The sequence below is a fragment of the Acomys minous genome, assembly GCF_964271855.1.
Source record: "Acomys minous genome assembly, chromosome: 6".
In the NCBI taxonomy this organism is placed as follows: domain Eukaryota; kingdom Metazoa; phylum Chordata; class Mammalia; order Rodentia; family Muridae; genus Acomys; species Acomys minous.
Window position 1 is genome coordinate 50,075,105 of NC_140487.1, and position 14,211 is coordinate 50,089,315.

Sequence of the window (14,211 nt, forward strand, 5' to 3'; positions counted from 1 at the left end):
CCTAGTTTCTGCCACAACTGACAGGGACTCTCACTCCCCAAACCTTTGTCAAGAACCTCTCAGCCCAGCCTTGACTTTGAGCTTCAGGTGATGCTTACAGAGGTAAAGTAGCTTAGACAACGTCCCTGGCTCTTAGTCTCTGATGAGCCGGATCTACCTTCAACCAGAACCATAGGTAACTTAACAAACAAACTTCTACTTTAGTGTCCCCTATAATTTATTTTACAACTACATCCACTGCCTCCTAACCCCACTTGAGCCTGCTGCCTGGATAAAAATAACAAATTGTGACACGTTCTTCTGTTATTTAGATGTGGGTCCACTCTTGCTTCCATTGCAATAATCCTTACACCTGCCACATTCTCTTAGCATTTAGCAGAATTTTTTTTCACTAACACAGAATAAAACTTAAACAGTATAGCTTCTTACAGGTCATCCACTGGGTGCTTCTTATTGTGTCTAAAGGTACCATTTGTTATCAGTGCTGAAGCCAAGGCCCCAAGAAGCTATTAGTTACCTGAGCACACAAACAAAGCTGCGTAGAAAAACTGATTTCTAACTCCAAAGAGGCTGTCTCAAGTCCATCTTGTGGGTACAAGATCAGTTCGCCCTCAGAAGACTAGAAATTAGGCAGGAATATCTGCTTTGCCAAGACCCTCAGACTCAGACAACAGGACTCTCCTAAACCTAAATCAGGGAGGTTCAAAGACCCAGTCACTTGCAATGTCTGTGCCCATGCTGATGTCTTCTACAGGCCACCTAGTCACTGACATTTTGGAATATAGATGATATTAAGGAGGAATGGGCAAAATAGAGAAAGGAGAAAGAGGGCTACACAGAATGAGGAGGAAGGATAAATAACTGTAGGGATGTTTGGAAAAGCCTTAAGGAAAAACATTTTATATTTACCAAAATTCTCTCTCTCTCTCTCTCTCTCTCTCTCTCTCTCTCTCTCTCTCTCTCTCTCTCTCATATGTGTGTATGTGTGTGTGTGTGTGTGTGTGTGTGTGTGTGTAGCTTAAATGAAGTTGTGCCAATTGGACAGGCAATGCTCTCTTGATGAACAATAGACCATCTAACAAGAATACCTTAGAACCAAGCTTGAGAACCCTCTATTCAAGTTGTTGGTGAGGGTGGAGACCATGAGAGTCCCAAAACATATAGATTGTTCCTGGGCCCTTAGCTTTGTCCCAGAGGTGGATCAAATCGCTACTGTTGAAGAAACCATGTGACTGGACAGAAGACTTGGAGGATTTAAGCTGGATCTGACCTGAGGGAGTAAGGAGCACTATAACATGGGAGGAGTTATAGAGAGAGAACAAAGGAGGAATGTGATGTGGGAGGAGATTCTAGAGGGGACCCAGGAGGGGTTATAGAGAAGAAAGGGAAGGATGAAAATGATGCATTTAATATTTCTAATATTTCAATTAAAAAAATACACATTTTTAAAATGCAAAAGAGAAATCTGGATTTTTATGAACTGCCTTTTGTAACAAAGGCAACAGACCAAATAAAAGATTCCATCCACATGCATTGTGATGTGCCAGTGAGGCTTCTGTAATGACTTAAAGGAGCATGAGTGACTCAAAGCCACTGCATCACCAAAAAGCCTACCCAAGTGTGGTGATGGCGCTCTATCCCTGCAGCACTCCGGTCAACATGCCAGCAGCTGCACTGCACAGTCACCTCTCCCTAGCAACTGCATCTCTCTTCCTGAGGAGGGACCTTGTAGCTTCCTGGCCTTCTCGAACCTCATAGGCCTGAGATTTCTAAATTTCATTTGTTTCCTAAGCCTTGGGGGCTTCCCCTGCTGCCCTCCTGGAGACGATGCTTCAACTGACTCTTAATTATTAGGAGGAAATAGCTACACAGCAGATCTTTTTAAATCAAGAAAGAAAAATAAAAGCAAGGGCAAAGGTGAAGAAAGATGATGGGAAGAGAAGATACTGGGAGGGAGGGAGGGAGGGAGGGAGGGAGGGAGGGAGGGAAGGAGGGAGGGAGGGAGGGAGGGAAGGAGGGAGGGAGGGAGGGAAGGAGGGAGGGAGGGAGGGAGGAGGGAGGGAGGAAGAAAGGGAAGGAAGGAGGAGGGAGAGATGAAGATTTAGAGAGGGGCCAGGAGATGGAGGCTGTAGGGAAGAAGCTAATTCTATCCAGATGCTGCCTTTTTGAGGGCATTGATGTGGTCTGTTTTCTTCAGCTTTGTTGAGACCTTGTCCTGTAGCCTAAGCTAACCTGGAGCTCAAAATCCTCTGCCTTACACTCCCAAGTGCTGGGTTCTGGATGCTGCTAAGAGTATACACTTATACTTTAATGTCTGTTTATCTGATGTAGTAGAGACAGTAGCTTCTGACATTTTGGTGGAGAAAGGAAGAGAAAGTGGGGAACATTTCAGAGCTTAAAGGCTATGATGATTCCTTTAGGAATTATATTTGAGACCAGTGTCAATTGCTTGTCTATTAAGAAGAGATTTGGGCCTAGCATGTGTTAGCTGATCAATCTTGTCTTTTCCTCTTTAGTCTTAAATTGATGGCTAATTTGACCTCTATTAACAAAACTAATGAAAAGAATTACATTTCAATACGAATCTGACACTGCATGTAGGGAATGGGAACAACACAATGACTTATGAAAACATTGTGAACTATTTTTTTTATTGAAGCCTTTTAACTGTCAGATGATAAACTTCAAGCCATTCCTATTTTACAATTCTACTTGGCACACTCATTTCTTGGATCCGGCCACATAACACAGGAGACAGGCTGTTCTCCTAGCTTTATGAGACCTACCAGCTTTTCATAGCAGGTGTCCAAATTTTAATAGTCTAAATGTGGATTATAGAAACACACAGTTTAATAACTAAGACATCGTCCTTTTCTTACTTCCCCCAAATAACACTTTTTATGTTTTCATTAATATTTCAGTTTATAAATTAAAATATCCTATTACTGTCACATTTGGCAGGGGTTTTTAAATGTACATTTTACAAGGAAACGGCATCAGCTGGCTTTTTTAATATACAAGATCCTGCCTTCTATCCTGTGGAGAGAATAGAAAATAACCCATCTTCTTCCTCCTGCCTTCCTGGGGTTCACAATATCTGTGGAGAAATGAGGCATTAATGTAAGGAACAACTAACAGTGCCAAGTGGTATGTGAAAACTACAATGCAAAGAACAAAGATGAGCAATCTGTGAATGGTTTTAAAAGATAAAGACCATGACTCAATGACTTTAGAGGCCTTCAGGGAGGAGATGAAATTCAAATGGGGGATTGCAGGACAGGGGCCATTTTTGTTTGTTTGTTTGGTTGGTTGGTTGGTTGGTTTGGTTTGTTTTTTCCAAAGGATGAAGGAGGTAGAGAATTAGAGAAAAGGCAACAGCGTACACAAATGCAGGGAAAGGAGAGAAAGATGCAGCTGCTGCATTACAGCTGATAGCACTACAGTGAGAAGGAATAGGACAGGACAGGTACCCAGAGAAATGGGATCCTGTGCAGACAGCGAAGACTAAAGGTGGACAAATATTCAACATGCTAATATGAACAATCAGAGAGATAAGTTTAATTTATCCTTAGATTTCATGTGATAGTGGACTAGGGTAAATAACTAGACGTAGAGTTCTCTATGAATGGAGTTTTGAACTGAACATTTGATGGTGAATCTTCCATTGTGAGTGTGACTGTGTCTATATCATCGGCGCATGTCATCCATCGAAACTTAGGGGAAAAACAAAAAACAAAACAAAAACAAACAAACAAACCTCCTCTTACTGTTTAAAAAAAATGGTAAAAGGTCACTTCAGATACATTTTGCTTTAAATCAGCATTTTTCCCACCTAGTTCATATATCTCCCCTCTCTGTCTCCAACCCCACAATCTCTTTTCATTTAATACTTAGAAGGTCTCATCCTAAATGATTGAAAAACCTGTGCAGTCCTCTGCAAACCTGTGTGGGCAGGCATATGAAATGTTTGCTTGTCTTTTGCACAAGAATGAATGTGTGTGTGTGTGTGTGTGTGTGTGTGTGTGTGTGCGTGCGTGCGTGCGTGCGTGCGTGCGTGCGCGCGCGCGAGTTCTTTTCTGTTCCTTGATTTTCTCATTTAACCATGTTTGAGAAAGTTCTTGCCAAGGGGAGAACTGAAACCTCATTATGCCTTTATTTCCGTGGTTACAATGCCAATCCCTTACAGGAGAGTAAGTCCTGATAGTGCCTACTGCTTCCCTAAGCCTTTTTTCCAGGTTTTGCTCCTACAAGTAACACTTGAATGAACACATCATTTATCCACTTATCATCCTATCGATAGAGTCTGCTTCATTGGGTCAGGGATGTGCTTTAACAACTAAACTGCTGCCCTTGGAAAGCTAGAGTGAGATGCCTTTGCACCTGCAACTATTAAGATTCTTTCCTGCACACCCGCCTCTGCAAGTGCAGTTGGTCTAAACTACAATCCTAGTGTGCATTTATCTGATGACAAATAAACTTGCCCTTTATTTCTTAAGCTCACTGGTTTCTTGTTAACTTTGCTTTCTCATTCTTTTACCTACCTTTCCAACTAATTACTTGGTTCCCTAAATTTGTAAGGGCTTTGGATGTAATGTAGCTATTTTCAAATGTCTTCCAATTTTTGCAACCGTTTTTATTCTCAAATCTGTAATCTAAAATATATTTTATGGAATTTTTGTTATCCAAAAGTTTTGAGTTTCATCTAGCTATGCATTGTTTTTTCCCCTTAGTTTACATCTTGTCATAAAAGGGAACTACTGCTCCTCCTGGTACACTGATGGTTGCTAGATTGTATTTCTTACATGATCTTTATTTATGTCCTACATTTAAATACTTTAGTTCACATAAATACCATCTAGGATTTTCTCATCTGAAATATGATTAAAAAGACAAGCTCTCCTTTTCTTTTCTTCTATATTATTTATTAGCCCTTTCTATTAGATCCCTTAACAGACTTGTAATACCCCCTTTATTAAAAACTAAAAGCCTCATTTACATCTTAGACCCATTTCTGGATACTCTGTTCAGTTTCTTCATCTCCTCCAGCCCCACTCAGGACCTCACAGATGTAGTTCAGGTAGCACTGCAGGGTTTTATGATTCTGACAAATCAGACTACCATGATGACTTCTGAAGTCGTTATGAAAGGTAGTCATATTATAACTCATCCAATAGACATCACTGCAATATAAACAGAAACCAATCAGTCAAAATAATATTAGTACAGCTAGACTATCTTTTCAAAGTCTTTCTACCTCAAATAGACTGTAGGTTTCTTGTGTGTGTCATTTTGTTGCCATTTGCTTGCTTTCTTTTTAGTCCTAGGGACTGAACCTATGTCCCCTGCATGTGCTGGAAGCTGCTCTGCGACAGAGCAGTATCCCTAGCCCTTTCCACACCTTTTAAGATAAGGTCTCACTGCCTTGCCTTGCCCAGGCTTACCTTCCACTTCCTCTTCAGCCCAGGCAGGCCTTGAACTTGGAACTCTCCTGGCTTTGTCCTCTGAAATCTGGGAAGATGGGTCTGTACCACACCAATCTAGTTTCAAGCAGAAAATGAGCTTATGTGATCTTATAAAAATGCAGTATTGTTTTCCTCCTAAAAAGGTATACAATCCTAATGGTACTGTTTTCTTGATTCCACAGGCCAGTTCTTCCAAGGACTCATCCCTTTATCTTCCCTGTGAGTTCCAACTACTTCCCAGCGGCAAACATTCTTGGGACAGACACTGGAGTGCTCTTGGAGAGAACTCCCATGGGGACTGTACCTGACCCTCTCAGAGTGACTAAAGCTTCCATAGTGCCTGCTTCCGAAAAGGAAGAGGCTGGACAGGAGCTTCAGAGTGTCTCACTACAACCAGCTCAGCCAGATAAGAATGCCAGTGCTCCAGGCAATGCGCCTGCAGAACTCAGCCTCAGGCTCAGCGCAGCTGCCGAGGCCCTGATGCAAGCCTGTGTGCATGACTCCAGCGAGCAAGACATGGCATCTCCTGGTGTCCTCAATAAAGTGGAGCAAGTGTGTCCCACACACAACACTCCCGTTGACTCTCAGCTTCAAGGAAGCAAGGAGCCGGCAGCACCAGGCTCGAATCCTACGGCAGGAAAGGAACTTATATCTGCTCCATTTCCAAGGCCAGCCACTCAGCACACTCACCATGCCATCCAAGGGGACCCACCAAATACTAGTACCTGTCCGGTACCTGAAGATTCCTTGGCGAAATCAAAGGCAAACTCAAACAGTGAGAAACCTAAAAAGTCAAGTTGTTCTAGCAGGGTCACATGTTGCAGCAGCAAAAATCAAATGCTCTGTGATTTTTCGTCTCCAGAAAATATCCAGGGTATTGTACCGTCTCCAGATACTGCGATAGGAGCTCACTCATGCGCTTCTGCAGACAGACCTGAGGGAGAAGGGCAGAAAGACATCAGCCATGCCACAGTGGGATTCACTGAACCTCCAGCAGGAAGGGCATGCCCAGAGAACAAACAGCCCTCTGGTACCGACTCAGACAGCCTAAATGAAAGGCCTGAAAAGCCTCCAGTATCCCTCCTCACCAGCAGAGATGCCACATGTTCTCCAGGTGCAGAGTCGCTGCTGCCTGCTCAGCATCCGGTGTCAAGGTTCAAAGAAGCCAGTACAATGACCTGCCAAGCTGAAAGCGAGCCGAAGGAGTTCCCCGGCAGGGCTTGGCAAGATGCCGAGGTGCAGGCAGTGGCAAGTGTGGAGAGCAGATCTGTCTCTACGAGCCCCAGCATCCTCCCCGCGTTCTTAAAGGAAACCCCTGCCCCTGAGCCGGAGCACGGGCAAGAGCAGCTGCGTGTAATTTGCCACGGCAAGGGCAGTGGAGGCCACTTGTTGGAACTCTCAAACAGCATGGAAGAGCCCCAGAAGTCAAGGCAATGCCCGGTCATTGAACCACAGGTGCACATCCAGGCAGCTGCTGCCACTCCTGCAGTTTTCAAAGGGGGATGCAAACCAGGGAACAAACCAGCCGAAGCCCTTAAATCCCCACCGATCCATGTGGCCTGCAGTCAAAACCAGGACACCGTGGAAGATGAGACGTCTTCAGCAAGCAAAGAGGCAACCTCCAGACAGCTTACAGGTATTAATCCTGACTCCCAGAAAGCTAGCTCCATTGGCCAGATTTCCCGTGTGGCAGCGAGTCAGGCTGAGATAAGTCATGGATTGGGGAACTCTGAAACCACGCCACCTGAGTTTGTAGTGAAAACTACAAATGACCAAAAACCAGAGCCAGGCTGCAAACTGCCCGACTCCCGTGGAGGTGCCAACAAAAACGACCAGCTGAAGAGCTCGGACCCCGCTGATAAAAGAGGTGCAAAGGACCAGAAGCCTGCTTCTTCTCCTCTTAACGTAAAAGAACGTGCACCTGGGGCCACCAGCACCCCAGATGCTAAATCCCTACTGCTAAATCCTAAATCTCAAGGAAACGAAGGTGCTGCGGGATCAGAGGTCAATCCTGAACCCTCCCCAGGGAGGAAGAGCCTGCAGAACACCTTGGAAGAACACAGGCAGACCAAGACTGTCGCGAGCCTGAGCCTGCCATCCGAAGGCACAGGTGACTCAAGCCCAGGCTCTGGCAAGAGGACCCCTTCTCGCTCTGTCAAAGCTAGCCCGCGTAGAGCCAGCCGGGTCAGCGAGTTCCTGAAGGAGCTTAATGTGACAGCAGCTGCTGCCCAGGTGGGGCTCACACCTGGCGAGAAGAAGAAACAGCTGGGTGCAGACTCCAAGCTGCAGCTGAAACAGTCAAAGCGAGTAAGGGACGTGGTGTGGGATGACCAGGGCATGACCTGGGAAGTGTACGGTGCTTCCTTGGACCCAGAGTCCCTGGGCGTTGCCATCCAGAACCATTTACAAAGGCAAATTAGGGAACACGAGAAGTTAGTTAAAACACAAAGTGGCCAGTCTCGAAGATCTATTTCCTCAGATTCTTCTTCAAATAAGAAGCTCAAAGGGCGACAGCAGGGTGTCCTGCAGTCCATGCTGCAAAACTTCCGGCGCCCCAACTGCTGTGTCCGTCCTGCCCCATCCTCTGTGCTAGACTGAAAGAGAACAGCGCTGGTGTAGGAGTTAGGGTATTCCTTGCGTCTATCCATGTCAAAGCTTAGAAGTTTGGCTTTCTGTTTTGTTTTGGGATTGTCGTTGGTTTCTGAGAGACCTAGAAGTAAAGGCAAGTATTTAGTTTAAGAATTAGCTATTATGAGTTATTGGGTCCTCCATAAATAAAATGCTGTTTCACAGTGATAGAAAGAACACAAGAGGCCAGGCAAAGCTTGCAGATGGTCTGTACCTCTAATTCAGAAGAAATAATCTTCACTAAGGTTTTTTTAAAAAAATACATTTTTGTTTATACACACACAGAGACACACACACACATTTTCATTACACACAAGTCATTTGGTATTTTCACCTTAGTCTATCACAGGGTAGTATTTCCACTAAAATATCTGCTTTATATTACAACTAGCAAAAACCACTAATAGCAACACTGTGGTAATTTCTGGTATTACTGAAGTAAGGATATTAGTACCACAAAAGTTTATAAGCCTTAATGTGCAAAACTGATGCAAATTTGATTTATTCCTGGGACAAGTAAGATGAAATTAAAAAATTCAAAAGTATGTAAAAACAAATAACAATTGACTATAGACATCTAAAGCTTTTTTATGTGAATGCTGCCTGTGCCAAACAGGAACTTATATCTGTACACTTTCCAGCATTGAAATCCAAGTGCATCTGTCCTTCTGCCCAAATTAAAATGGTATATTCTTACACTAGAGGAAGTATTTGCAGCTGGAGACATGAGATTATAAGGATAACCATAACTTTTGCGTTGTAAACGTGTCTTCTGGTAACAGTTTCCGAGGGCTTACCTGTACCACCTAGATTCCTTCAGATTTAACACTATTAAGAGCCACAGCTATATGTTAGGGGTCTTCGTGAAATGACAACTGGAGCTTTGGGTACCCACTGGTGTCTACAGAGGGAAAGAGACACATGGAATGTGAGGATCTGTGGGCCACTGAGCTGGGGTGACAGCAGCAGCTTGCACACTGGGGTATTGTGGAGAAGGAGCCTGGCAAACATTTAGTGAAGGCCTTCCTTCCAGCGTTCATCTCCAGACACTTGGACTAAGATGGGGGGGGGGGTGGCGAGGGAAGAGCAACCACTGACTGCCTTTGCTGAAATCACTCCTGGTGAGCTGGAGAAATGCACTTGCCATGTACCACACACACATACACACACACACAAAAAAAAAACCCTCATGGAGACTCAATTATCAATGGTATAGCCAAATATATATATTTTGGGTTTTGTCAATTTATTTCTGTTTTGTAGATTATAAACGTGAAAGTCATACCTGAGCTCTAAAACCCGAGCTGCACTGCATTTGATTTCCGTGAGAGTAACTTAACTGTGTATATAGCTGTATTAAGTAGGTCACGGTGACAGCACCCTCTGAGTTGGAGAACAATAATTACAGTGTTATACTTGGAAGCTATAACGGAGTTTTTAATAAGGCACATTTTCAGTTTCTTACTAATTGGCCTCTATTAAGGATGCTTTATAAAGTAGAAATTACTGTCAAATTAACTGATCAAATTGCTATATTAATGATTAGAGATTTAGTGTAAAACTCTATTAGTGTAAGTACTCATTTGTCTCAGACACCCTTGCCAGGACTTTCTCTGTCTCCTACCTTGCACACACTGGGACCTTCTGTCACATGTCTGCACCCATGCTGTGTATGCACAAGTAACCTCCAGCATACACGGGAACAGCTGTCCACAGGGCCCACTCCAGATGGTGGGCCCCGACAGTCTTCTACCATGAAGTGCTGCAACAGGCTGTTCCTACATTCAAGTAGGAGAGAAGAGAGACTTCTGAACAATAATAATGTGGGTTCGGAGTAAACACAGAGACGTTAAATGAAGCCAAGAACTGAAAGAGTTGTCAGCATCTGTCCCAAACTCTAGAACTCAGAACTGCTCAGTTTGGTGTGGTGCCTCTCAAAGCAAAACAACCTTAGGAAGAAATAGTTCGTTAATAAATTTTCTTTTCTTTGGTATCAAAACTAAATTCTTAATTTATACGAGACTCTAGAAACATGACACAATGGTACAAAGAGGTGTTTGTTTGGTTCCTTTTGCCTCTTACAGAATTGAGTGCTTTTAAAAACAGCCGTAGAAATGCCTCACCAAATGGCATTAAGCTGGGAACCCGTTTGTATCATGGTACCTACTCATAGACAGTCTCATAGTAAAACCCTATTTGAAATTTTTCCTTCACATAAGTCCATGACACAGGATTCAACTTTTGGAACACCACTGAGACCTCTTGTCTTTTCCCCTAGGGAGGTACGTAGCGGCTTCCCTAGCAATTCTTGATGTTCTTGCTTTATCTGTGTGACATACAATGGTTTGAGAGTTATTTGTGGCTATCATTAATTTCTTTCACATGTCATTTAGACCTTCCTAATACATTTTAGATCTTGAAATATAGACCATAAATATTTTATTAAAGAAAGAAATAGAAAATATTTCCGGCATCGGTAATAAAGGAAGTAATAACTCAGGGTCTGAAAGTTCATTTACCATTTACAATGTAAAGATGGTATACCACTTACCAAGAAAATACTAGAATCCTTATTTAAACTGTGATTGTTCAGTTTCTATGACCACGAGACAAGCACCCTAGCTTCCATTGTAATTTATTTATTATGAATGTCTTTCTAAGAACATCTTTTTGAATTTGTTTGTTTTGATGTCAGGCCACCCATGTAACATATAATAAAATACTGATTGACCTTTCATTTTGAATCAACAGCATAAAATGAATATTTTGTTATGTCATAGTTACGCAGGGGCCTGTGTGTATCTATTTCCAAAATGAAATAGTTGTAAAACAGATTTGTATGGGTTCCTACCATGACAAGTTCAGGTATCATGAATGTAATTTGATATTTGATATTTTTTCTTTCACAATCATCCAGTGCACACTATTTTGCATAGCTATATTCCATGTATTATAGAATAGGTATAAAGCTGAAGTAAGTTGGACTGATTGTGCCTGTGAAGCCTCTACATAGAGAGTGGACTTTGAAAGCCAATCCTTAAGAGGAGCTTGCTGTCTTAACACAGAACGATACTAAGGAAATCGCCATTTGTTTGGATCTAAGAGTCTTGGGTTTTGCTGTTCCCAGTTCGTGCTGGTTTGCTTCACTTGGGGATACTCCATCATTCTGGCCGTGGTATATATGCCACTCCAAAAACAGAACACAAGGAGATTTCAACTTCTGTTAATAGGGGATGTTTGACAGTGTACTTTTAATGTCACTTGTATAGGCTTCTTTGTATTTACTATTACATTTGCTACAAATACGTGGGAGATCAGTTTCCTTTTACTTGTACCGTGAAAGTGTTTTTTAAAGGGTCCCCTTCTAGTGTGACATAATTCACTGTATCTCTTGTCTACTTTTTCTGATCAGTATAAAGGAAAAAAATGTATTAGAGTACCATTTGTGTATAGGTTTATGTGCTTTTATTGAATACTGGCCAGTCATGGTCTTATGTAGCCTCATATTTACTAATTATCTACAATGCTGCCATGGAGATTAGGCTGTCTACTCTCTCCAGCTTTGCTCTTAGTGGTGTGTGAAAAATAAGCTTGTGAATTCCCCAGTGTGGTGACACAGTGGAACTCTGAAGTATCTTCAGTGGGCTACGGCATTGTCATTACCCCTGCTTTGCCTACATGATGAATCGGAAACCTTGTTTCTGTCCATGCCAGTACCTTCTGCGTTACACTTACACCTGAGCACTGTGTTTTCTATACGCTGTGTCCCTTGATGTGTGTACAGCCTCATTGGTTGGTTCTCTCCAAATGCAGGTCGGCTGCTGCCCCGTGGCAAATGAAACTGGCAGTCTGTGAATCTCCTGCCATCCTTGGGACCATACCACCCCCTAACAAAATTCTGCACCTGACGAGTGATCACAGATGTCATCTGTGCAGACACATGGGCTTACAAATAACCACGTGATTTTGAACATTTTTGTCAAATAGCTTGGTAAATACTGAAACCGATTTCCACGAGCTCTATCTTCCTTTTGAAACAGAAAGTATTCTCCTTAGCTACGGAAGTCAAACAAGTTTGCTTTGCAATAACCAAGAACATGAACAGAAGAACTGAGGTGGGTGGTTTTGGTCTCACACTGGTCTCTGCCAGAGGTCTTTACTGCTATGTTTGAACAGTAAACACTCACAAGCTACTCACTTGCCACAACCGAATAACCTCTCTCAAAGTCAGTCCAGACTGTCTGTAATCATGTGTACATAGACAAACAGCAAACAATCCTGAAACCCCTTTGGCTGTTAAAAAAAATAATAATAATAAACCTAGGTGACAATAACTATAAAGGACATCCAAATAACTACAGACTCGGTGAGATGACAGTGGGGCCAGAATGGTGCAACAACGTGTTATTTACACATTTTTTTCCTAAGATTCCTATTCTCAGAAACCAATTTGAGAATACAGACTGTTGACTATGACTCTAAAGCCAAGCAATACAGTGCCCAAAAGAAGCTATTAGACCAGCAAGTGCACCAGCTGTGGGCACACATTGTGTCATTATAGTTTACTCTGGGAAGACTGACTGTAGCTCAGAGGACACGTGGAGGCACAATTTCTGCTTTCTGTTGGAAAGCCTGGTTAGGTGCTTCACAGAGAGAAGCACCCATGAGCACAGAGAGAAGTGGCCACGAGCAGAGATTAGCTCCCATCTCTGTCTCATGCCAGCCGTGACAGAAGAGGAGCCACTGAAAGTCTTGCTAGCTTCAAATTCAGACCAGCTTCAACCAGAAACTAAGTCCAAGAAAAAAAAAGGGGGGGGCGGCGTTGAACTTAGAGGAATTTCTCTTCCTGGACACTAGCACAGCATGTGCAATTCACCTAACTTGGCCTGGTGAATTACTAGACATCACAATGAAAAGCAGGCTCCGAATGAAAAAGTACTAAAACATGAGCCCTTCTAGCAAAAGGAGCCTCAAAGTATGCCTTACAGAGAATGTTCTAGATAATTTCTGAATGCTAATTACTCATCAAGCGTCTTTCTGAGTTCAAGTTCAAAGTTAAGTGGCTGCAAAGTATTGGGAAGCAAGTCACGTATTTCACACTTTAGGAAAAGACACTGCTGATCAACCAACAAAACGATGATGATGATGAGACGCCCTCAGGGTTTAGGAGTGCTGGGGAAAATTAAATGAGAGACGAAGTTTAACCTGCAGGTCTCTTCAATGTGGAAAGATCATCAGGTTCTTCCTCCCTAGGGAGAAAATTATAATTTGGTTTTGGTTTTTAGGGTTGTTTTTGTGGTTTTGTTTTTATTTGTTTGTTTGGTTTTTTTACATTGCTGCTAGTATTCACTTTTGTTCTTTTAAAAATTAAGCTGTCTCTTCTTTAGAAAAACTTGTACATTTTTTCTGAGTTAAACAGTTTCTTTCGGATTCATGTGACTTTTAATGTTGCTTTATGAAGTTGGTGTGTGGAGCGAACCACACTGGATGAACTGAGGGGGCTTGTCTTTGTCCAGAGGCATTCCTGCAGAGTTTAGTGTAGCCTCATTAGCATTCTCTTTAGGCCATGTCTTGGAGTAAGTCACTTTCTATCATGTCTTCAATGATATAGATACATTGGAACATGGCAGTATTCTAATTCTGCGCCTCTGTCCTTAAAAGAGAGCAAAGACTGATAATGCTTACTGTAAGGAGATCTACAGATACCTCCTATTAAAGACGAGAAAAGTCAACCTGGCCTGGAAACTCAAGATAACCTCTGGAATAGTAATTACTAATTATCTGTATTTATTTACCTCTGTTCTACTAACGTGTGGAAAAATATATTGTTCATAATACTGTAGCTGGTTGTGATATGTCCATACATTCTATAAGTATGTACAGTCTGTGAGTGATTGCTTTACCACTTTTATGTGTAGGAAAAAAAATAGCATGTTATAGCTCATTTAAAGGCTGCTTCCTATCACCAAGTAGGTATAGATGAAGGAAAGTTAATAAAGTCAACAAAAGTGTGTATGCGCGCGCGCGCGCGTGTGTGTGTGTGTGTGTGTGTGTGTGTGTGTGTGTGTGTGTGTGTGTCTGCCATAATTGATCCTTTCAGGAAAAGGTCAGGAGGGACTGC

General features: G+C 42.5%; 1 protein-coding gene across 1 annotated transcript in view; it reads left to right on the plus strand.

Annotated features, from left to right (window-relative positions):
• Positions 1 to 13,930, plus strand: part of GPRIN3 (GPRIN family member 3) — a 69,663-nt gene extending 55,733 nt beyond the window's left edge. The window contains exon 2 of the mRNA XM_084786982.1: positions 5,645 to 13,930. Coding sequence (XP_084643108.1) covers positions 5,754 to 8,060 — 2,307 coding nt within the window. The 5' untranslated portion in view covers positions 5,645 to 5,753 and the 3' untranslated portion in view covers positions 8,061 to 13,930. The remainder of the gene's footprint in view (positions 1 to 5,644) is intronic.
• Positions 13,931 to 14,211: the final 281 nt, after the last annotated feature.